Source organism: Crocodylus porosus, unplaced genomic scaffold, assembly GCF_001723895.1.
Source record: "Crocodylus porosus isolate Cpor-Errol unplaced genomic scaffold, CroPor_comp1, whole genome shotgun sequence".
Lineage (NCBI taxonomy): Eukaryota > Metazoa > Chordata > Crocodylia > Crocodylidae > Crocodylus > Crocodylus porosus.
Genome location: NW_017728906.1, coordinates 165,938,040 through 165,960,890, shown reverse-complemented (window position 1 = coordinate 165,960,890; position 22,851 = coordinate 165,938,040). Strand labels below are relative to the sequence as shown.

The following is a 22,851-nucleotide window of genomic DNA, read 5'->3' as shown; positions in this document are numbered from 1 at the left end:
GGGGGCCGGGCGGAGGGAGGCGCCCCAGCCCCGAGCCGAGCCGAGCCGGGAAGTTACTCACCGCCGCGGATGGCTCGTCCGCCCCGACCCCAGGGGCAGCCGTCCAACACCGCGCGACCGCCCCGGCCCTGGGGCGTGGGGAAGGAGGAGCCGCCGCCGAACCCCGAATACTAGCGAACCCCAGGTAGGGCGGGGACAGGCGGGCCCCGCCCCCACCGGCGCACGTGGCAGCATCGCCCCGCCCGCGGGAAGGGGGCGAGGCCGGTCGCGGAAGGGGGCGTGGCCAGGCCCTGCCCCGCCCCTTCCCCGGCCGGCCTCGCGCGCTACCGCAACTGCCAGAGGGGGGAAGGGCCGCCATGGATGAGGACCCGGAGCTGGAGCGGTGGGAGACGGTGCAGGGGGCGGGCGCGGGCCTTGCTCCTGCTGGCGCGGGTCCCCTTCTTCTCCTTCCCCGTGTGGCCCGCCGCGGACGTAGGGGCTTGCCGCAGCTCGGGGCCGGCGGCTCCGCGGCCTGTGCCGCCTGGCGAGGCCGGAGCCAGTTAGGCCTCCTGTCTGTTTGTGTCTTCCGCAGACCAGCGAAGCCTGCTAGGCGCGGGCCCGGCCGGGCGGGGAGGGCACGAGGGGAGGCGGAGGTTCCCTCAGGAGAGTGCGGGCCGCGTCTGCCCGGGGTTGCTCCTGTCGCCCTTGCAGGCTCTGGGCTAGGCCCTGCTGTGCCCCGCACTCCCTGGTCCTGGTGCCCTTTGCTTTCCTCCCACAATTTGTCCAGCCCTTTTGTGAATGCGGCTGGACCCTCGGCTTCCCCTCCGTGTGGGGGCAGCAGGTTCCTGCTTGCATGACTTGCTGTGTGAAAAGAAACTTGGTTTAGTTTTAAGTTCATGACCTGCTAGCTTCATTTTGTGAATGTCTAATTCCTGTCTCAGGAAAGTCGATGATCAGCCCCTGGTACTGTCTGTTCACTGTTTACTGTTCTGTAAAGCCTTCTCATGCCCCCTGGCACAACCATCTCTTCTAAACTGAATAGGCCTAGGCTCTGTAGTCTCTCCCCTTGGGAAAGCCTCTCCAGACACTATCTTTATTGCCCTTCTCTGGGCCATCTCTACTTCTGCCTCTGTTTTTAAGTGTGAAAACCAGAACTGGGCACTGCATTCAAGGTGCAGATGCACCATGGATTTATAAAGCAGCATAAGGACACTTTCTGTTTTGTTTACAGTTCCCTTCTTAATAATCCCTCGCATTTTGTCTGTCTTGACAGCATCAAGCTGATGTTTTTATCCAGCTGTCCACAGTGAAAGGAAATGTTCTGCCCTGTCTTGGTCTTTTCAGTAGAAAAATTGCTCTGTTATTTTTTGTAGTCAAAAAAAGAATGCAAACATAAGCATTGGCATTTTCTGAGAGGTTCTTTGCATCTAAAAAGGTTGAGAGGTGCTGCTTCAGGTGTCTTGACCCTAAAAGTGAGTTCACTGTAGGCAGTCCACCTGTTATCTTTCCTGCTGCATTCTGGAGAGCAGTGTATTGGAGATGGCTTTCAGGTTTTTAATGAGAAAAAGATATTGCTTAATTCTGAACTTGACCGTAGAAGTGACCTGTGTTACCTGGAGGGCTGTTTCACTCCGCCTGTTTCACTCCCCATAGGGAATTGTGATTCCCTGGCTTGGCTACGATTAGGCAGCTATTGAATTCAGGATTTTCAAGGAAACTGCAAATTCAGTTGGTCCCCATGAAAAAGCATAGGGACTGAGAAAAGGTACAAAATCAGCAGCAAGTCGGTGGAGGGGAGGGCAGCTGGTTTTTTGGCAAAACCAAAAAAGGACAGGAAGCCCTGGCATCCTGAAGGGGAGGGCAGGGGGATTACAGTGGAGTGCAGTGGGCTGCTGCCCCCCACATGCCTCTGATTGACTGAGGGGGCCCTGGAAGTCCTGCTGCTCCTGGAGATTAGCAGATTGCCATCTGTCAATTTTCAGGAACAAGAGGACTTCCAGGGCCCCTTAGCCAATCAGAGGAGTGCAGGGTAGAAGGCAGCACTGCAAAAATGGTGCCTGGCCTGCACTCAAACTGCAAAATCAGGGAACAGCTGCTACAAACTGAGTAGGTCCCTAGCTGTTATCTACCCCCGCTTCCCTCCATCCATCCTCTATCTTGTATTCAGTGAGGTAATTAGCCATGTTAGTTTGAAGTCAGGCAGAAGACAAGGTAGATTTGCACTCTATCGACTAACTGTTGTAGTCTATAAGGTACAAATCTACTCTGCCTTTTGTATTCATATCACTCTCTCTATTTTACATAGACTGCTGTGTGCATGTCTTTTCACAGCACCTAATGAAGTATGCTCAATCTTATGAAAGCTTATGCATCTGATGTAATTAGCTCTACTCTGCCATCTACCTGACTTAACATTAACATGTCTAAATACAAGTACCTCTCTGTGATCTAGCAAAATAACACAACCGCCAAAGGTGAGAGAGGTATGTGCAGGAGACTAGTCTTCACAATATTATTCTTGAGGTGTCTATGAAGAAACATCTGTGCATTAAGAATACAGTGTAGAGATGGATTTTTAGTCCATTGAGGAAATGTACTCCTGTACAGTGGATAAATAAAAATCAAACCTCCATACAGAATGAAGAAAAACAGGGAAAGGATATCTTCTCTGTTCACTGTAAAATACTAGTGATGCATACTGATAGCAGTTCTAGTCAAGCTTTGGAAATCTAGATTGATCATAATGCAGATTGAAAATAAGCTTTGGGTTTTTTAGTTCAAATAAAAAAACGCGTAATACTCTGCCTTTTTATTGATGGATGTGCTTAGTGACAGATAGATAGTTAATGTCACCCTGTCATTGTGTTGTGGCAAAATTGACTGCAGTCATTTCATCAGAGAATAAAGTGACTGCTATTCTGCATTTGGTTGGGATGAGATATTCATTCTGCTTTGCATGTTGTATTATGGCATTTCCAAGAGACTGCATTGAATATAAATGTATGTTCATTTATTTGACTGTCCAGTCATAATAGGTCTCTTACTTTTTGGTTTGGAAACCGCCTTCATGTGCTTACCTCCTTGGTGAATCGTGTTGGCATTACACTCTTTATTGTGAGATTGCCTGGGAAGAAAGACTATATAGTTTACAGCAAGTTATCAACATTACAGCTATGCAGAGTATGATAGAATCATATCTGAGATGACACTCTAGTGATATTCCTATTAACAATCATAAAACAATTACAGCATGGGTCGGGGCAATGCAGGCTTCCTTCACTGCCCCGTGAGTGCAACTTGCACTTGAAGGACCTGCCTTCATGATTCCATTATAGAAAATAACTTGTTGCTCCTACTGTCTACCTCCAATAGATACAGTAATATAGGTGGGAGAAAGTTAATAGAGTTGTGGCGCTAGCTCCAAGACGTTAAGCAACGAAGAGAATTTATTGATCCATTGAGCTTTATAGTTCTTCAGTAAGACTTTTCTCTCTCTTGATTTTGAAAAAAATAGGTTTGAAATGTCAAACTGTACATATGGATAAAAAATACATTATGGTGATATAAAAACCTTAATAGTCTGAGTTTGGGGTGGGGGTACTGTTTAGCAGTAGTGGGTACAAGTTGCATCATCTTGAATTCTGTTTTGTATACCACATATGTTATAGAAAAGCTGTTCTAGGAATATTTAGAAAATATTTAAAATACTTTCAACCTTTGAAGCCAGGTGGCTTAGAGTCCAATGGCACAAATTTCTAAAATGAATTAATCATGTGTTTCTTCAATATCTATAAATATTAATTTAAGTCTGTGATATGCACTTCTCTTGGGTCTAGGGTAAATGATGAATCCTGTTGGGAAACTGGAAATCTCAATGTGAGGAGAAGGAAGGGAGGTAGCAAAGAGTTCTGATTGTTTGTCCACAGGCAGTTAAGTTTTCAGTCTGGTGTTTTAATGAGAAAACTTAATTGTTCCAATTTTCTGGTTGTGATCTCATTCAAGCAAATTCAGTTGAAATAGTGTCGCTGCTGTGGTCACCTAAGGATAGTTTTCTACATTCTGCTTGTTCTGTTCTGTTCTGTTCTGTTCTATTGTGCCAGGTTTTATCTTTTCTTATTTTCCTGTTGTTTTGTCTGATTCTCAGTTGGTCTCATTATTTTGCTCATTTTAACATAAATTAAAGTTCCACTGTCACCACTAAAGCTGGATGCTGAATTGTGCACTTCTTGTTATGAGACTATTGTGCACAATTTAAAGCAGTAAAAGCTGGAAATACAACAGTCGGTGCCCCAGGTAGTAACTAACTCAGATTTCCCATTCACCTCTGCCACTATCTGTAGCAAAGATCGGGTGAATTTCCCTATCCTTTTCCCCCAGTAAATCTTTTTTGCTGAAAATTACAGCCTGGCATTTCTCCATGAACATTTGGCTGTTAATTGCATAGGAGAAAATCAAGAATATAAATCTGAAACCTTTCACTACCTTGTTAAGATACTAGCCCAAATTCAAATATAATGTAATACAGAGGTGGGCAGAATGGTCTGGTGGGCTGGATGCGGCCTGCCAGGCCATTCTATCTGGCCCGTGGGTCCCCTAAAAAAATTAGAAAATTAATATTTATCTGCCCCTGGCTGTGGCCCTCGGTGGTTTGCCAAAACTCAGTAAGTGGCCATTTGCCCAAAGTAATTGCCCACCCCAATGAGTAATGCAAGTTTAAGTTATGTTCCAAGGGATCTTGAGTGGATGGTTATAAAGCAAATAATATGAGGTGCCATTTCTGAGTAACGTAGCAGGACAGCTATCTTACACTCTTCTATACTTGTTCTTTACCATACCCTACTCTTCACCCCCTTTACCACCAGTTTTGTCCCTAGCATAAAAAATTGAATTCTAAAAAAATAAAATAAAGTAAAAATCACCTGGACTTAAGATCTTGCATTGGGTCTTATTATAACACAACAGCAAATATATGATCTTCTGGGAATACTATCACTTATTAGGATGGTCTTCCAAGCCTAATTTAGATTCCTAATAGAGATTCCTCTATTGGGAAATTGCTTGGTGTCCTAACAAATTAAGGCCCTTATCTGCAATAAACACTTTATTTGATTGTAAAGGAATAGGATGAAGTTTTGAGAATAGTGTCTAACTTGCAATGTACATGTTTAATTTTAAATAATAATTCTTTAAGGTATAAAAATCATATGTTAGAGTAGAAGCATAGTTTTAGTCATTAAAACCAATGGGGAAAAAGCCCTTAATATTGGCCTAGAAATCACAGGATCACTCTGTAGGTAACCTTGCCAATGTTATATACCAAGTCGCCTTATATAGAGATGAAGAATATTTGGAAGGTCAGAATTTGAGCATGGCCATAGGTGTGAAGTCCCTATTAATCAGGCTGCAGGTGGAATTTAGTATTCAATTTTTTTTTAACATTCTTTTAAGATGGGGGTTGTTTATCACAGCCCCCAAACTCTGACTATGGCTATTCAGACATGATAGAAATCATAATCCAAGAAAAGGCAAGGATTCTTGGTATTATGTTGTACTGGAACAGCTATGTAGTGGGCCAGTAAAAGATAACAACAAAATATCCTTGCCTCTCATATTTCCTGAACTATTGCAACTGCAGCATCACTCCAACCCTACTTTACTTCCATAAGATTCTTGTGTGGTGTTGTGCATGGGTTTGGGTTTTTTTAATCCTGATTCAGGCTCCATTTTTTTACATTTGTTTCCATCAGTTTCCATAAGAATGTTTTTGATTTCATATTATATCCTGATTTTTCTTGTTAATATTTTTGATTCTCAGATATCTATTTTTCCTGCTGAATCCAGAACTGACAGTTTTAAGACTACTCAGTACATGGCCAGATTTTCAAATCAGATGTCAAAATTCTTGGATGTGTTCAAAACAACTATCTTCATTTCCAGTTGCCCTCATGTAGCATAGAATCTATAGCCCTATCATCTTGAGTTCTGCTATGGTTAAAAAATACAGGCTAGACCTTGGTCAGTATTTGAATTCACCTAGAGTGCCGGTGGGAAGTGGTTTGGGTGATCCAATAATGAAAATATTTCTGCAGATATCAAGCTAATGCTACAGCTGATGCTGGGGAACATACTATCTCAGCAGCAGAGTTTTTCAGAAGACAGACCAATTGTTCTGATCATATCTGGTCATTGTTCCTTTGTTCCTGGATGAAACATCTCATTGTGCAGGATACTGCGCTCATTGTTTTTTTTGTTTGCTTGCTTGTTTGTTTGTTTTTGTAAAAATCTGACTAGGGCATTTCACCCTGTCCAGCTGCATTGTAGCCATGGAACAATTCCTATGTGGTGGGTATCCACTTAATTCACTTTAAGACCCTCTCTGATGAAAGGTGCTATTATAGAGCTAGCAGCAACACCTGTAATTAATAACCTAATTGCCTCCCTTCCCAGTTTCCAGTTGCTTAACAGTTTGCCAAACACAAACATTCAGACTGATTTTTTTTGTGTAGCAGGCTAAATATTTTAGGAAGTTTTGCTTGATAGCAAAACTTCATAGCATCAACATGCTTTTAGCAATCTATTTTGCATCATATAAATGAAAGTTTGAGAGGTTCTTTACCTGATACATTTGCTTGATGGTAATGAACAATACAGAGCCAAAATTTAGTTTTTCACAAATATAATTAGACTCCAAACTATTCTTTCTTGTAAAGATAATAATGTTTTCTTGTTACTTGCTTTCATTGCAGGGGTTTGGGGGTTTTTTTTTGGCGGGGGGAGGGTCGGGGGGTTGTTTTTTTGTTGCGGTGGGGGATGGTATTCTCTGCTTGTTCTGAAGCATGGCCACAGCAGATTTGGAAAGCCACTTGCTACTCAAGGTGTAAGTGACACCAGAACTACTGTGTGGTTGACTCAGTGTGGTTTTCCTTTGAGACTGAATTGGGCATCAGATCTGCTAATTATATGTGCTTTGGCCCTTTTGTGTAGAGGTCTTGACTGTTATACTCTAGCCAGTTCCTTTTTCTCATATTCTGGTGTTGCTCTTCCAATCCTTGAATTTAGCAGTTTCAAGAGATCTTGTTTTGTACCCAAGCATAAAAGCAAAGACAGCTAAGAGTGCTAAGTCCCAAGTGTCTTTTAAAAACGCATGTAAAAACCTTGTTTGCATATCTGTAAAGCTTTTGTCTGATTTGTTTAGGGAGAATATGTTCAGTGTGTGGAAAAACAATAAGCAGAAATTCCTAAGTGTTTTCTCTTTGTTTTTATGCCACTCTTGTGCAATTGGTTTTTCCTAATCTTGCAAATTAGGACAGCTTTTTAAAGGTGTGCAATACAGATTGATATATTACAAAAGGATACAAGGATGTGGTGAGATGCGAGAATGAGAAAGAAGAATCCCTACTCGTAACAAACTTTTGGGATAGGTGTCAAGTCAATCTGATTTACAGTGGCTGCATCTACACAAGATGCTGACTGTGCAGTTGTTACTGCACAGTCATTTAGTACTTGTATAAACAAAGTACTAAATGATTGCACGGTAGCCAGAGTTACTGTGCGGTTGTGCCAAGAAACGGCTCTTTTGTGACGCTGACTAATGCACAGTAGTGTCACATCAGGCTTCCTGACATGTGACGCTACTGTGCAGTACTTGTGGCTTACTGTGCAGGCAGTGTCTCGTGTAGAGGCGGCCAGTATGACTTATAGATACAAACGAGAATGTTCTGATGTCATGTATTTTAGAGTTTCCACATAACGTGAAGGGGTGAGGAAGGAGCACCCCACACCTCACAAGTCTGGAAGATTGCCAGTGGCAGAGCAGTAGCAGTGTTAATTGTTGCGGCTTGCAGAAGGCATAAAAATTGCCGTTTACTGGGTCAGAGCATTGGCCCATCTTGCCCAGTATCCTGTCACACAGGGGCCCTCCTTGTTGCACTTGTTTTGAATCTTTGATCTTCATTCCTGTCTTTAATTTATTTTTTATTTGTCCCAAACAACCAGTGATAAATCCTTAGCCCCCCTCCCCAATCGGGGGGGGGGGCGTATAGCTCTATTTGATGGGCTTTGGTCTATCGGAAGGCCTGTGTAATGGGGGCAGAGAGTGGACGATGAAAGGGAGGGTGAACAGGGTATGACAAGATTTTTTTCCTCACTGTTCCTCTCTCATTGCAGCCTCCAGCATTTAAGGTCAAGGAAGTTCTAATTCAGAGGCTGTATCCATAAATCCCATGCTCAATAGCTACTGGCTTGAAGGGCTGAACCCTGAGCCTACACTGGATCTGGCACTCTACCACTCCTCTGGTTTGCAGGGCTGGAAGGTTGAGCACCACTGGGATAGACAAATATTTGGATAGTTTAGAAAGGGATGATCCTGCCTTGAGCATGGGGCTAGACTAGATGACTTCCTGAAGTCCCTTCCATTCCAACGTTTCTCGGAGTCTGTGGTTCTGCATGCAACCTAAGCCTGAAAAATGAACCTTTTGTCTGGCAGGTTACCAGTCTGACATATATCACAATAAGCTTTGTGGTAGGAATTGTTTTCCTTAGTGTACTGTCCAGTCCGAGAGAACACAGTGATTAAAAAATTAAATACTAGTGACTGAATCTGAAGACCTTATTAGCCTATAAGTACATGTGGGGTGTGCATCAGGATTTGGGGAAATGCCTGTTTACCAGAGCACCCCAAGTGATGACAAGGTCCAACGGTCACGAACTCCTGCAAGACCGTTTTAGGCTGGACATAAGGAAAAACTTCTTTACTGTCTGAGCCCCCAGCGCCTGGAACAGACTCCCCTCAGCAGTGGTGCCAAGCACCTACTCTGGACACTTCTAAGAAACATTTGGATGCTTATCTTGCTGGGATTCTTTGACCCTAGCTGACTTCCTGTCCCTTGGGCAGGGGGCTGGGCCCAGTGATCTTACAAGGTCCCTTCCAGCCCTAATGTTTATGAAATCTATGAGAACATTGCTTGGTGGAAATTAGTCTGTGGTGAAATGGTTCAGTGATTGCTATATCCGAGGGCATGGTAAAATCCTGAATCTTAAGGAAAATAAACTTTCTTGGTGCTCTTTAAACCAGGACGTAACTGATTAATGTAATTTATTCTAACAGACTCTGTTTAGCAGCAAATCCAACTTTTTCTATCACTAAAAAAACCAAGTAAACTAGGTATCCTGGGTATAGAGAGCAAAGGTTATGTACGTTGATAAAACAAACTGAGAAAAGGAAGATGAGCTTAGCAGATAAAAATCTACAGAGGAACAATTTTTTTTTTTAATAAATAGTCTAAAGGGAAATAGTAAAGACTTACTGTAGGACCCTGAGGCCCCTGGCAGACATTATATTTAAGACATGATGAACCTGCTAATCTTGCTGTAAATGGTAACCCTACCACACATTCAAGGACTTAATAGCATAAGAAAACAGGAAACCAGCCACAAAAATATTCTACAAAATGTAATATTTTTGTGGCTGGTTTTCATTACATCTTAAATTGAATCTGTGTCAGGGTAGCCCTGCCATGCAGCTTAATGGTAGTTGCATGGCAGGGCAACTGTTCCATGTTAGCAGGCGCATCAGTTAGGCCAAGATGTTGTGTTGTGGAGAGCTGTGAGGCTCCCTAATACCTAACATAGTGCTTGACTGACTTGGCAGCTCCCATGGGAGCTAAAGAGCAAAGCAGTTGACATTCCAGCCACAGGGACTCTCGGATGGGGAAACTCCTCCTAATTGCAGGATCCTGGAACACTGGGACCTTAAAAAAGCTGGGTTGATCGCACGTTTTGCTGACATCCCAGGGCTTGATGCTTTGTGTCCCACAGCTGGGGTGGACAATCAGCTGACCCAGCTTTCAACTTGCTAGTGCAGGGGGAGCCCAAGATCCTAAGGGTGCAGTTGGCATCCAATCCCTGATCCCAAAATTGTGCATCCTGCTGTGCAAATGTGGCATTAGGACTGACTAGCACAGGAGCAAACAAGTTATTTCAGGTGGAGGGTCACTTACTGAGTTTTGGCAAGCTGCCAAGGGCTGCATGGTAGTCCTGCCCCTTGACAGGTGCCTCACCCTCTTGGTGCTATTTTGTAACTGGAAGTCCCACCCCCTAATCTCTGCCATGAGAAGTTCCTCCTCTTGCCCCTGGAAGTACTCCTTTCAGCAAGGGGTTGAAGTATATTCTAAAAATTGAACATCTACAATATTCATTAATTTGATTTCAAAAAAATATTTTTGTCCTGATTTACATATGTTTGTGTAGTGTACTTAGAGGTTTTTATATATAATAGCTTAAAATGAAGTCTTATTCTTGTATGTTGTTAGGGAGGTGGTTATAGGTTTGTGGGTATGTGGAGTGAGGGGGAGGGTGAACCCCACACACCCCACCATACATATGCACCCACACCCCACCTTGTACTGCCATACACATACACCCATACTCCCTCACACACACCAGCCACCCTCCCCCACCCCATACACAGCCTGCCATAAACCCCATACCCACCCACATTCCACGTATCCACACACACATGCTCCCACACCCTCCACACCTATCCATCCCCTGCAGACACACCCACACCCTCCCTGAACATAACTGGCTTACACCCTAGAATAGTAAAGCAGTCCTCTGTAAGGAGCAAACTTGTTAAGCTTATACTAGATTGATGGTTTTCAGACTGGAGTATGCATATAGCTAGGATACATGAGAGGAAGTACTAGAAAAGGGTGGGGGAAAATATATATTGAGGAAAGGGAAGAAAAAAGGAAAACATGAAGAGCTCTTAGGTTGTTGCAGTGATTGCAGCTGAGTTTTATAGTGACATATTTACTGTCTGTAACATAATCAGCGATATATAGGTATGACAGACTTAGAAAGAGTGTATCCAAAATTCACCCAAAAGTTTGAAAAGCATTGTACTTGACTAATCTATAATAGAAGAGTAGAGAGTGGCTTGTATCACCCATCTATTATTTTCCTACTAATGGGAACAATTACCTTGTAACCTATGACTAAAATGAACTGAACTAAAGTTATCTTGACTTAATAATAGCACATCTAATTTGAAATGACATAAATTATAATTGATAACTTCCACATACTAATCTTGCTTGCAGAACAAGGACAGAGCTCTGATGTGAGAAATCCTTAAATAGTTTATTCTTAGCCTGATCACTCTTGTTCTAGAACCTATATATCTAAATCAAACAGTAATTTGGAGACACAACAGGTCACAGTTGTATCAGTGAGTTTTTTCTTCTGCTGTTGCACTACAGTTGATGCAGTTTAACTACTAGTAGCAAAAAGGCAGAAGTGCTAGAGCAGCGGTTTCCAACTTTTTTTCATTTTGACAAACTAAGGGGACTAGTTAGTGAAGTCATCTGGAATGAGGAATTATGGGAAATGTATGCAGAGAAGACCTAGAATTTTTTTAAAACTAGTGTTGACAGGTCCTATGCCATACTCCTTCCAGCACAGTCAGAGTCTGCCACTTTTGAGAGCTCATTCAGTTCCTGTGAGGGCTGGTGTGCAGCACCATGGACAGATACAGATGCAGCCAAGACTTTGTTCATATTATCTCCAGCTCACCAGTGAGTCTGGTCTAGGCATGTCCACAGTGGGAGAGCCAGTGCAGGAGGTGTGCCTGACTATCCAGTTGTTGTTGGCATGATCATCCACCTGCCTCATTAACCTGCAGGAGGTCAGTGATAGGTTAAAGCTCTGACTTTGGCTTCACTTCAGGAGGGGCACCTATAGGGACTCCCTTCTCCTTTCTTGGGTGCATACCTCTTTTTAAGTTTGTCATATTGAGGGATACCTCTACGACTATTTTACAGACAACTTACAGCAGCCAGTCTCTGTACCATGTACACATGGAACTTCTGGCCATATTTCTACCCTGTAGGAGTCTGATGTTGCCTCTACTTCTGGAGAAGTGCTGTAGAGTCTCCCCTTTGCCACTTGTAAAACCCAGTACCCAACTTTTAAGGGATCCAGGCACAACTTCAACTACCTACAGGTTCCTGCTCAGTGCCCTTCCTCCAGCCTGACTTGTAGATAACACCAGAGATGCTGACATGATGGGAATAGCTCTTTTTTGCACAGCAGGAAGGCCCAGGAGATGGAGTCCTGTGCTGTTCTTTTGGTCTATAACCAGTTCCAGCTCCCTGGGGCAGTAGAATTTGGGGTGCCAGACGAACTCCCTGCAGCCACAGAGAGAGGGGGAAGCAAGAAACAAAAGCACCCTAAGATACTGAAGGACCAACACACAGTGATCCATGTAAATATGGTGCTGTGTATAACTGGAAATGGGAACTGTACTTTTCAGTTTAATGTTCTAGAACAGCAACCTTGCTGTTTACTCTGAAAGTTGAACTAAGAATTTTAAATAAATGTGCTTAAGTTTCTTTAATGACTGGTGGCTTTTAATAGGAATGATGTAAAATATACGTTTTGTACAGCTGCTCATCTTCATGCTTTCTTTTCTCCCCCATCTTACTAGGTAGAAATTAAGACTATGACAATAGTCCAAATGTCATAATACATTCAATAGCTAATACTCCATGTGAAGTGCTTGGTTAAACAAATGATTGGTTTTGGTACTTATCAGGTGAACCAACTTTTCTAAATTTCCAGGTGTTCTGTTTTGTATCTTAATGTTTGAGTTTAATATATTTTTCTCTTTTCATGTCTAGGAAGGCAGTAGAAGAGCTTCTTAAAGAGGCAAAACGGGGGAGAACTAGAGCTGAAACAATGGGAGCTATGGGTTGGTAAGTTATGATGCAAACAAAATACAAAGCCTATTTTACCTTTTAAATACCGGCATTGTTGGAAGGAAAAAACAGACACCAAACCCCATGTAAACAAATTAAATGATAATATTATATATAGAACAGGGTAAAGTTTTCACTTCTAATGTTTGATTTAATAGCATCACATTAAAACATATTTTATACATTAATGAGGTGCAAAATTTTTTCTTTAATATGTGTTTTCATAACTGAAATTAAAGTTTTGACTGAAGATTGCTCTGCCCCAAGCACTGATGATATTCCCAGCTGGAGAATTGGTGTTGTTTGTTTTATGCACAGGTTTTTGTCAAAATGGACAATATATGAAATTTCAGTCAAGAAACTTGGATACATATGTATCTTTGTGTATAAGGTAGCTTATTTGTGGATTTACAAAATGTATTCATTTTTGACTCTGGGGAGCATGCACAATTATTTAACAAAAAAATCTTTGAACCACATTGACTGTATGGTGTAAACATGGAGGGATATGCTGGCAAAACAGGCTCATGGTGTGTGTGATCATCCACATTCCCTAGTCCACCTCAGAGCCTACGCTTCAGGCATACTGCACTTTGGCTGCAAATATATGTCGCCTTTGTGCCACCATAAAAATATTTATAGTGTCACAAAGCAAAAGAAAATCAACATCCATGCCTTTTGTTATGCCACAAATACCTAAATTTGTAGCCACCACACAGTAATGTAAATCTTTTTTCCTGTTTTGTGGTAGGTGTCAGTTTATTGTAAGGCAGGAGAGCACGGGCAGCCTGGAGCTTCCCATTCTCTCCAGCGACTCAGGCAGGTGCTCCAAGGGCTTCAGGAACCTGATTCTGCATGCCCCAGGAATTCCTCCACAGGAGAATTCCAGGGAAGTGAAGGATCAGGCCCCTGAAGCCATGGGAGCACCCGCCTGCATTTCCCTGTTTACAGAGGCATGCCCTAAATTGGAATTTTTGGGCACAACTGTCCAAATGGGGAGACTTGGGGTTTGCAGAGAGATGCTCTGAGTTTTATCCCACAGGATCGGGCCCTTAAGCCATGGACTGGCAGGGCCTGGCCCTGCAGGACAACAGGCAATATCTATTTTGCCCAGTGAAGCAGATCAGCCATCCTGGGACACTCCTGGTTCAGCTGATGCACTTCGTTTAGTGATGTATCTTTGAGCCTTAGAGACTTCAGTGTTCTTTAACAATGTTTTAAAGTACTTTCCTAAAGTGTTTTAGAAAGGAAGAAAACATTTAAAAATTCCATTCCACTGGAGTGTTTTGTAGTCAGCAGTGAAGTGCTCCATCCTGCACGAAATATTAATTTACTTTCTGATGCCACCTTACCAACATCAAACAAAACTTGCATTGACTTCATTAGACTTATCTATCCTAAGGAAATGTTTTTAAAATTTCCCGCCTTTGAGAAAATTCTTCATGGCACCATTGTGCGTTTGTACTTGCCACATATCTTGCTAAAAGCTTTTAGTAGCATTCCTGGAACTAGTTCTATATTTTTCTTCAGTCTATCAGGCCATATTGTTTAGTTGTGAGTAAATGTAAAGGTTTGCCATTTACAGGCCATTGAGGCCTGTTGGCAGCAGGGCTCCTCTGCCTCTTTAACTTTGGCATGAGGAGGAGGATGTATTCAACACCACGCTCCAGCCACCCTTATCCATGCGGAGCTCCTGGTACTCATTGGATAGGAGGCTGGGCAGGCTTCAAGGGTCGTGCTAAAAGTGGAAATGGTGAGTGGAAGCCCACCACTCACCTGGGATCAAGCCCAGCTCCTTCCAGTCCATTGTCAGTTGCCCATTGCACCGAGCTATGCAGCTCCTCTAGTTATGAATACAGCTTGGTTATTCTGTTTTCCTCTGAAGCAAGGCAGGAAAAAAATTAACTAGTGCACTTAATGCCTCTTTACAATGAGCAAAAAGAGCTGTTTCTAAGCAAGAAAGTCATGACTTTAAAAATCTGGTGTTTTGGAATTGTCTAGTGCTATAAGCCAATTATTGTGTAAGAATTATTTCTCCTGATGGTATAAAGCAGGGATGCCAAAAATATGAGCCATGGGCTGGATCTGCCCTGAGGAGCCATTTTACTCAGCCCATGGGGCTCCTGGAGGGGTTGGAAATTCAAGGGCAGGGCAAGTGGGGATGGTACCTGCCACTGAATTTCCAGGTACAGAGCCCCATTGGGAATATGTATTGTCAGTGGAAGGCGAGCAACAACTGTGTTAACCTCTGTGCTGCCACTGTTTGCTCTGTCACTAGGTCTGGATCTGGCCTATGAAGAGACCCATAATCTGAGTCCAGGCTGCAAAGAACACAGGGTGTTGGTCGAGTTTGACGCCTCTCATATAAATCTTCCAACCTTAATTTTTTTAAGTTTATGAGGTTATGAGACGCTATTTAACAGTCACTGTTCAAGACTGAAGACTGACTTTAAACTCCCAGTGCTGTTTCAGAGGGTGTGAGAAGTTCTTGTTTTGAGGGAGATGATAAAACTATTTGAAGCAGGAGTTTGGAGTATTGAAAAGGACTTTGCACTTGTCCGTCTCACCAGTAGTTTAATAAAGCTGGGCTTGGGTTCCATAAACCAGTGATTCTCAACCTTTTTTGTACCAGGACCCATTTTTAAACATCAGTGGTTAGTCCTGACCCAGTGCCCCTCACTTCCAACCTACTGCTCCCCTCCCCAAGGCCCCAGCTTCCCAGTGTGTGGGGCAGGAGGGAAGTGTGTGGCATGTGTGAGGCATGGGTGGCCCCAGGCAGCCCTCTGCAAGCTGGAACTCTGACAGCCTGCAGAGGAAAAGCCATGGTTTCCCACATGTTTTTCCTTTAAAGGAGAATCCATTTTTAAAGTTTGATCCATTTTTGAGGTTTGTTTGTGGCCCTTTCATATATTCTTGTGACCCACGGGTTGAGAAACGCTGCCATAGACCAAAAAGCCACATTGAAGCACATGAGCTATATAGAAGCTGGGTGAACCGGGTCAAACTGATACGATTCCTCTTCTGGGCATGCACTGCACTCAGCATGGGTGCACACCAAGCTGAAAGTAAAGCACTGTTTTGTTTTGTTTTTCCCCATGTCTGTAAGCACCCAAGAAGGCTGGTTAAACTTGTACAACTCTCTCAACTGTTGGGTCAGGACAGAAGCATGGATTACTGAGAGCAAAAACGTACAGTGCTGTATTATGTGTTTGAACATATTTTATGTCCACAACATATTTGTCAACATGTTCCCTAACTGAGGGCTTTTGAAATGAAAGCACTATCTCATTGAAAAACAGATAATCCCATCTTTTCAGTCACTTAGCATTAAAAGTGTAAATCTCACTGTCTTCATTTATGGAACCACTGTTTAGGGGTTTTATACTCTTTTCTATTTCATCTGAATGCAGGCTGCTTAAATGACTGGAATTGACCTGCAGAGGGATGCAAAAATAATTATTTTTCTAAGGATAGTGTAAGAGTGATCTTGTAGCCATGGTGATCCAGAAATTATGCAAGAGGCAAGGATTTCTTAGGGTAAGAACCTTACTGGACCAACTGTGGTCACAGTCAGTCTAATAAAAGATCTCACCCTGAAGAAATTATCCCCCTTGTATTATTCCTAGACCATCACAGCTACAACATCACTCTTATACTACTAGACCATAACATGAAAGATACTAGAATCCATTGCTTACAGTGGAAAATTCACAACCTGAAAAGAGACAGTTGATCCTGTAAAACATATCACCCTAAGGGATTCTTGCCCCTCATAATTTTCTAAGAAAATTTTAAAATTTTAAAGTTTGCTATTCTGAGAACCCACATTAAAATAAGCATGGTGGTCTGACTGCCTTATTGGCAGGAGATGCACCCTTCTACAGTAACAAAATTCCTCTGAGGCTCAATACACGAGTAATTGTCCATAGCTCTTGCAAATCCAATCAGTGTGTCACCACATACTATCATCTGCTCTAGATCTGTGGCAGTTATTTTTTCAGCTGAAAGTTTAGATTGTCCTCCCAAGCAAATTGGTAGAGCAAGCAACCCAAATTAATTTAAGACAGAACTAGCTAAGTTTTTGGAAGGGATGTTTTACTAGGACAGGTAGTTTTAGCTTAAGAGTCATGTGTTCCAGTGCTCAGACAGGTCTTTTTGTATGGAAGGTGTCTGGTAGTCCTGTGACTTACAGGCCATGCTTACAGTTGGAACCAGGAAATATTTTTTTCCCCTTGTGAGTGCTGTTAGCTGCTGGTTTTTATTTCCTGTTTCTTTGAGGTATTGGGACATAGAGACACAAGGTTGGGTGGTTTTCAGTGGGTACAGTTATGTTCTTGCTAGCATTTAGAAAACACGGAGGTTCTTGGCTAGAAGATCGTGCTCATTTGGTCAGGGTTACACTGATCACCAAATTTAGGGTTAGAAAGAAATTTTTCTCTAGGTCAAGCTGGCACAGACTGCAGGGTTTTTTTACCTTTTGACAGCATGAAGTATGGAGCTTTTCCTAGGATCCCCTGAGTATATATTAACCTGCGTAAGAGCAGGGGTGCTGGACCTAATGCTCTTGTGAGGTCCCTTCCAGTCCCTAACTTCTATGGATTTATGAACCCCTTCCCTATCTTTGCACTGGCAGGACATTGGTAGTGCTCTCTTCTTCCTTGCTTTTACGTATGGCATGTTAGGGTCTTCTTGATATGTCACGGACTGTGCCTTGTCATTGTAAAAGGTAGTTAACCATGTTAGTCTGAAGTCAGGTGGAAGGCAGGATAGAGATGCATCTTATAGACATACTGAATCAGAGGTGCACAAGCTTTTATGAATAAGAGCTCATTGTCATTGTGAGTGAGGGTTTGAAATGGTGATCTGAGAGATTCCTAGAATTAATGATTGACTGCAAGCACAGGGAACTAGACTCTGTAGTCCAGGAGGAAGCTTCCTGCCCCATGTTTCTTTTATGCTCTAAAGCTATAAAATAATTTGAATAGCAGCCATGATGGTCCAGGGAATATGCAAGAAGCAAGTTTTGTTTGGGCCAGTAAAAGATACTGCTAAAAAACTGTGCTGCTTAAATTATTTTGGCAGCCTCTAGTGGGCTGCAGCTTGATACCTGTTTAGCAATATTGGGCAAATTTCTTTAGGATAAATGAATAATGAACCAAAACTAGTGGAGGGTGCCAAACGAGCAGTGTAATTACATGGCTAAAATTCACCTACTAAGCTGGGGGTTAATGGTCAAAATTTTGCAGAAGTAGCTGATGTAGCTTTTACATTTGTGCAAAAGACACTGCCTCCAGCACCATTTGGTCTCTGGCATTACCTTGTGTCATTCATTGACTCAGTACTTGGAGGGTAGAGTTCCACCTACTGAATCAACACTTCTGCCTTTTAGAGAAATTCCTTGAAAGTTGACCACCTACACATAAACCCAATGCAAACAAATAAAAATGTCAGTGCACTCACAAGGGTAAACAATCTCCAGAAGTTATTTCCTCTCTAAACAGAAAAAAAAGACTAAATTAGATTCTAAACAAGTCTTGGATTTATTTTGTTAATACATAACACAGGTAGGGAATAAAGATTTGTTGAGATTTTATTCCTAGTGGGAAAAATTAAATGAATATAAAATATTTGGTTACCAGAAAACTGATTATGTGCTAAAGTATGATATAGATTGCTACATAAAAAGCAGGAGAGGGGAAAACCCAGGAAAACAAGAATGAGGGAAGTGAAAAAAAAGGATGAGTCTCTTCTTGATTTAAAATAAATCTTGTAGGCTAGGAATAAAAAATTTAAATGCAAGTTGGAAAATGCCTTTCTGTGTTATTACTATAAGTACTTAGTGTTCCTGAAGCAAAATGTTTATTTAATGAGCTGAACATTTTAAAAAATAAAGGACAACTCCCACTACAATGAAACAAGATCATGCAGCCTTTTATCAACAGAAATGGAATATTTATAACTATTCAAGAATCAGCTATTTAGAAATTTGTCAGTGCATAAATTATTAAAATGATCTGTGCAGTTATAGAGGACTCCAACATGGGCCACTCCAAATCTGCTTTTCCCCCTACTAAAATAACACAGCTGTTTTGTTTCTAATCTTGAGACTAAGACAAAAAGAGAATGGGAACATCTGAATGTCTTTTTCTGTACTCAGAGTTTACACTAGGTGGCATGCAAGGAAAGCCAAAATCATAAACTTGTGTCCCTCTTAAAATAGTTTGGGTTTTCCTTTTACACTGTTATGTAAGTGCCAGGGTATTTCATCTTGTCTTACACTTACATTTCAATTTTTTTCTCAGGTTGAAATGCCCTCTTGCTGCTACAAACAAAAGATTTCTCATTAATACTATTAAGAACACATTACCCTCCCAAAAAGAACCAGACCAAGAATGTGAGCATAAGGAAGTTGATAAAGAACCTGAGCCAAGCAAAAGCAGGAAGGAAGAAAAACCAAAGAAACATATAACTCATCCCTACAAACCCAGCTTTCAGGCTAGAAGAAGAGGCAGCTATTCTCCTTCCAGCCACCGACACACGCACCGGCACCCAAAGGAGAAGTACGAAAAGCGATCGAGCAAACGATAAGAAAGGTGAATCCGTTCTGTTACAAGCTAAAAATATCATTAATCTTTGGGCTGTGGAGATGTGGCAGTCCTCAAAAAGAAGATATTGTTCAACATAGATTTCCTAACTGGCAGTTGCTTTTGTGAGAGATAACCTGAGAGTAGTTTTATAAGACTCTCTTTGGGGATCTTTAAGAGAAAGTAAAGAACAACATTTGACTAGTGTAAAACAATTCCCTCCCCCCCTTTTTTTTTCTCGAACTGTTCTGAATGGATTGCACAAGTTGATAAGACTCACTGCTTTGTATGATTCTTTTAGACAGCTTACCATATTGGAGATTAATTTAAGCAAATACCTATATACATGTAAAGTTGACAAAATTATTTTGTTGCTAAACTCAATAAAGAAACATGGTTTATTTATGTTCATTTTGTAAGATAGAGCAGATCTAAAGAAGGAAAAGTTGGAACACTCAATCACCCCCAAATGCAGTTTCTGTAGTTTGAGAGATCTTGGTATCCCTGCAGTGAGGGAACTTATGCCTTCTTTTGACACTTTATTAAGAACAAGCTTAAAATAGGCGGCAGTGACTTTACAATCCACAAGAAAATGACCTGGAATATAGAATTTATTCTTGTGTTCCTGTTCATTCCATAGACTGATCAGAGATAACAACAAACATTAGTACTAATAAGCCATAAATGCAATAATTGTTTCTACCTATGCTTCCCCTGTCAGAGGAAGTAGCTCGCATAAAATAATATCACGGTGCTTTGAAAACAAACCTCAGCAGTTAAAATTACCATGTATCTATCCAGTGGTATGACTTTTACAAGTAGATAAATAATACAGGAAATACAGAAGAACTATTCAAAAAATGTTGTTGTTCATCCACTTTCAAAGCCTGTGTGACAGTTTTGTAGTGGTACAATTTCTAACACTTGTGATGTTGAGTATCAATAAATAGTTACACCAGCCTACTGTATGTTCAGACAGTGTTATGATGACCTATTTTGTGAAAAGCATTGAGGATTTTAATAGTCTCGGACATAAATATTTGAACATATGGTTTAGCTTTTTAAGTTTTCAAGTGTGTTGCGAATAAATCTGAAATGTCTTAAATGAAAATGTTTCATCGAATTTCTTGAAGCTTTGTGAGAATTAGCATTTTCGTTTGGGGCAGGGAATTCATAGTATCCTGCACCACTGAAGGGGACAAGTGGTTCTGAGATGTGTTCAGAGGTGTTTCAAGAAGGAAAAAAAAAAGTTCAGAAAAAAATAAATACTATTTATCCTGTCTCTTCCCTAAGTGAAGCTTGCGGTGAGGGGGGTAAGAAGAGAGAATGTGGTGAGCAATGGCAGAAAAGGAGGTTAGCTTTAGTAGCTAAACTCCTAGAAAAGGGGGACCATATGTTATGATGGGGAAATTAGATTAAACTGTGGTTCTGCACTTCAGACAGTCACTTCTGTCTGTCTTCTTTTTTTAGCCTATAAGATCTTGAAGAAACTGTCTCTCATTCTATGTTTGTAGGATGCCTAGAAGAATGAGACCCAACTCTGGTTAGGTCTCCTAAATGCTACAGATATACAAACAATAAAATGTGCCCTTGCCCTAGGAGGCAGCACAACTCACCTCATGGAATATTGTTCCAGGCATCAGTTCCTTTGTGCATATTTGTTTTATCTGTTTGCTGTGGATTTGAGTAACACTACAGCTAGCGGTCTCCAAGGAACAGAAATATTAGAACAGCCAGGGCACTTTTTCCACTGCCTCCATATACAATAATTTCGTCAATGCTGGTGAGACCCATAAAGATGATAGTAAATTTATTTTAGCACTTCCTTTCAGAAGGGAAATCTGAGCACTTCACAAATCCTGATTTTACTTCCTGACCTCTTGTGCTGTGATGATTTCAGCCACCTCTGATGTGATGGCTTCCTCTTGGTTGGATGATGGTGGCTGTTGGATGGAACATAGCAGCAATATCCAGCATTCTAAAACTCAGAGCATCACGATTAATTGGTGGTTCTTACAGGGAATTCTTAATCAATAGAGGTATTAGGTTGCTAGTTATCTGAAACAACATGCAATGTTATCTTGTGGATAGGATATGTTTTTTCTCCTGAAGTTTAAGGTGCATCTTGTACACCACAGCATATGTAATTAACAATAATTAGCATCACTGAAATAAAACCTGACCAAAATTCAATTAAATGTATGTTAAAATAATGTTACCTATTTTGAAGGGGTGAGGAGTTCATCTTAAATGCAGGATATGTCTTCTTACAACAGAAAATGAGGTGGATCCGATTGTAGTGCCCTTCATAACTAAGATGAAACAATGAACTAGGTACTGTCAGAGGAAAAAGCGGAACCTACCTATGAACATCCTTTCCAGCAATGCCTGTGTATTCCATGGAACTATTACCTAAATAGCCAAGAACCAGTGGGATCAAGAGCAGGGAATACACTGTAGGAGAGAATAGAGATGCAGTAGAAGGTAACAGATGCAGGGGAGGGAAAAATATTCTTACGAGGGATGGGAAAAGGTTGGAAGGTAATTAAACTGGTGGAACAAAGGGCTTGCACCTTTCATGCTGAAGAAGTGGGGTAATTAACAAACATGGAATACTTTTAAATGAGAATTGGATGCTTGGATTTAAAGAGATTTGGGTACCTGAAGATACAGAAGGACAAGTTCTGTATCTGTTTCAACTCAAAAGATTTCTAAGTGTCTAATTTCCAAAGATTTCAGTGGAAATTAGGTGTCTAAATATTTTTTGAGAATCTGGACCTTGGTGCTTAATAAAATCCTGCTAGGCTTCTCTCTATATCCTGAGGTATTTCCAGGTAAATACTTCATAATACAGTTTAGGGGCAGATCATTATACTTACTGAAGACCTTGTGTTTTTAGGCCCCTGTGCCATGCCTTTTACTTAGGAGTATGCCTTTGGGAAGAAATTAATTCCTCATGAATGCTTCACAGATTATTGCTTCCCTTTAGCAAAGCCAGAGCTACTAGTACACAACAAATAACAGGAGGCTAAAAGGTGATCTGGAATGGTAAGGAAGGGTTCTTTCTCCAGCAGTGAGCCCATGCAGCAGCTAAACCTAAACTGCTCTGGTGTTGGCACCCATGTGTGTGTGTTAGCTTCCTCTCTGCAAAGCAAAAAGAAATACAATCTGTGTATGAAGATAAGGCACAAGGATCTAGAAAGGTACATTTCATTGCTAGATGTCATCTTGCCCTTAAAACTGTTAAGCATGTTAAAACTTTAACATGGGGGGTGGGGGATGCATAAGCAAAAGTTTACCATCTCAGACCATATTACATTCCTACTGGCCATCATCCAGCACAGCATAACAATGATCCTCATCAATAAATGGATCCTTTTTAATTTGTTTAAGCAGGTTTTTTTTAAGAGCAAACAAAGGCACCCTAGGTGTCATAGCTGATTTATACCTGACCTGCACTAAAAGCCTAGCTAGTTAAGACATAGAAATATGGGAACAGGCATATAGACATACCATGCTGGATCAAATAG

The 22,851-nt window shown here is 41.5% G+C and overlaps 2 protein-coding genes across 4 annotated transcripts in view; one reads left to right on the top strand and one right to left on the bottom strand.

Moving 5' to 3' along the window:
* The window catches only part of LNX2 (ligand of numb-protein X 2), a 91,343-nt gene extending 91,202 nt beyond the window's left edge, over nt 1-141 (bottom strand). For both annotated transcript variants that reach the window (XM_019530138.1, XM_019530139.1), the window contains exon 1: nt 62-141. The gene's annotated coding sequence lies outside the window, so the exon portion shown is untranslated. The remainder of the gene's footprint in view (nt 1-61) is intronic.
* Nucleotides 142-275: 134 nt separating this feature from the next.
* On the top strand, nt 276-20,432 carry POLR1D (RNA polymerase I subunit D). 2 transcript variants are annotated; one of them, XM_019530136.1, is made up of 3 exons: nt 276-382; nt 12,660-12,734; nt 19,040-20,432. In XM_019530136.1, exons 1-3 carry the CDS (start codon nt 357-359, stop codon nt 19,323-19,325), a joined length of 387 nt encoding a protein of 128 aa, XP_019385681.1. In that variant the 5' UTR covers nt 276-356; the 3' UTR covers nt 19,326-20,432. The 2 variants fall into 2 exon arrangements, with proteins under 2 accessions (XP_019385681.1, XP_019385682.1); XM_019530137.1 differs by having other exon boundaries at nt 294-382; nt 12,664-12,734.
* Nucleotides 20,433-22,851: the final 2,419 nt, after the last annotated feature.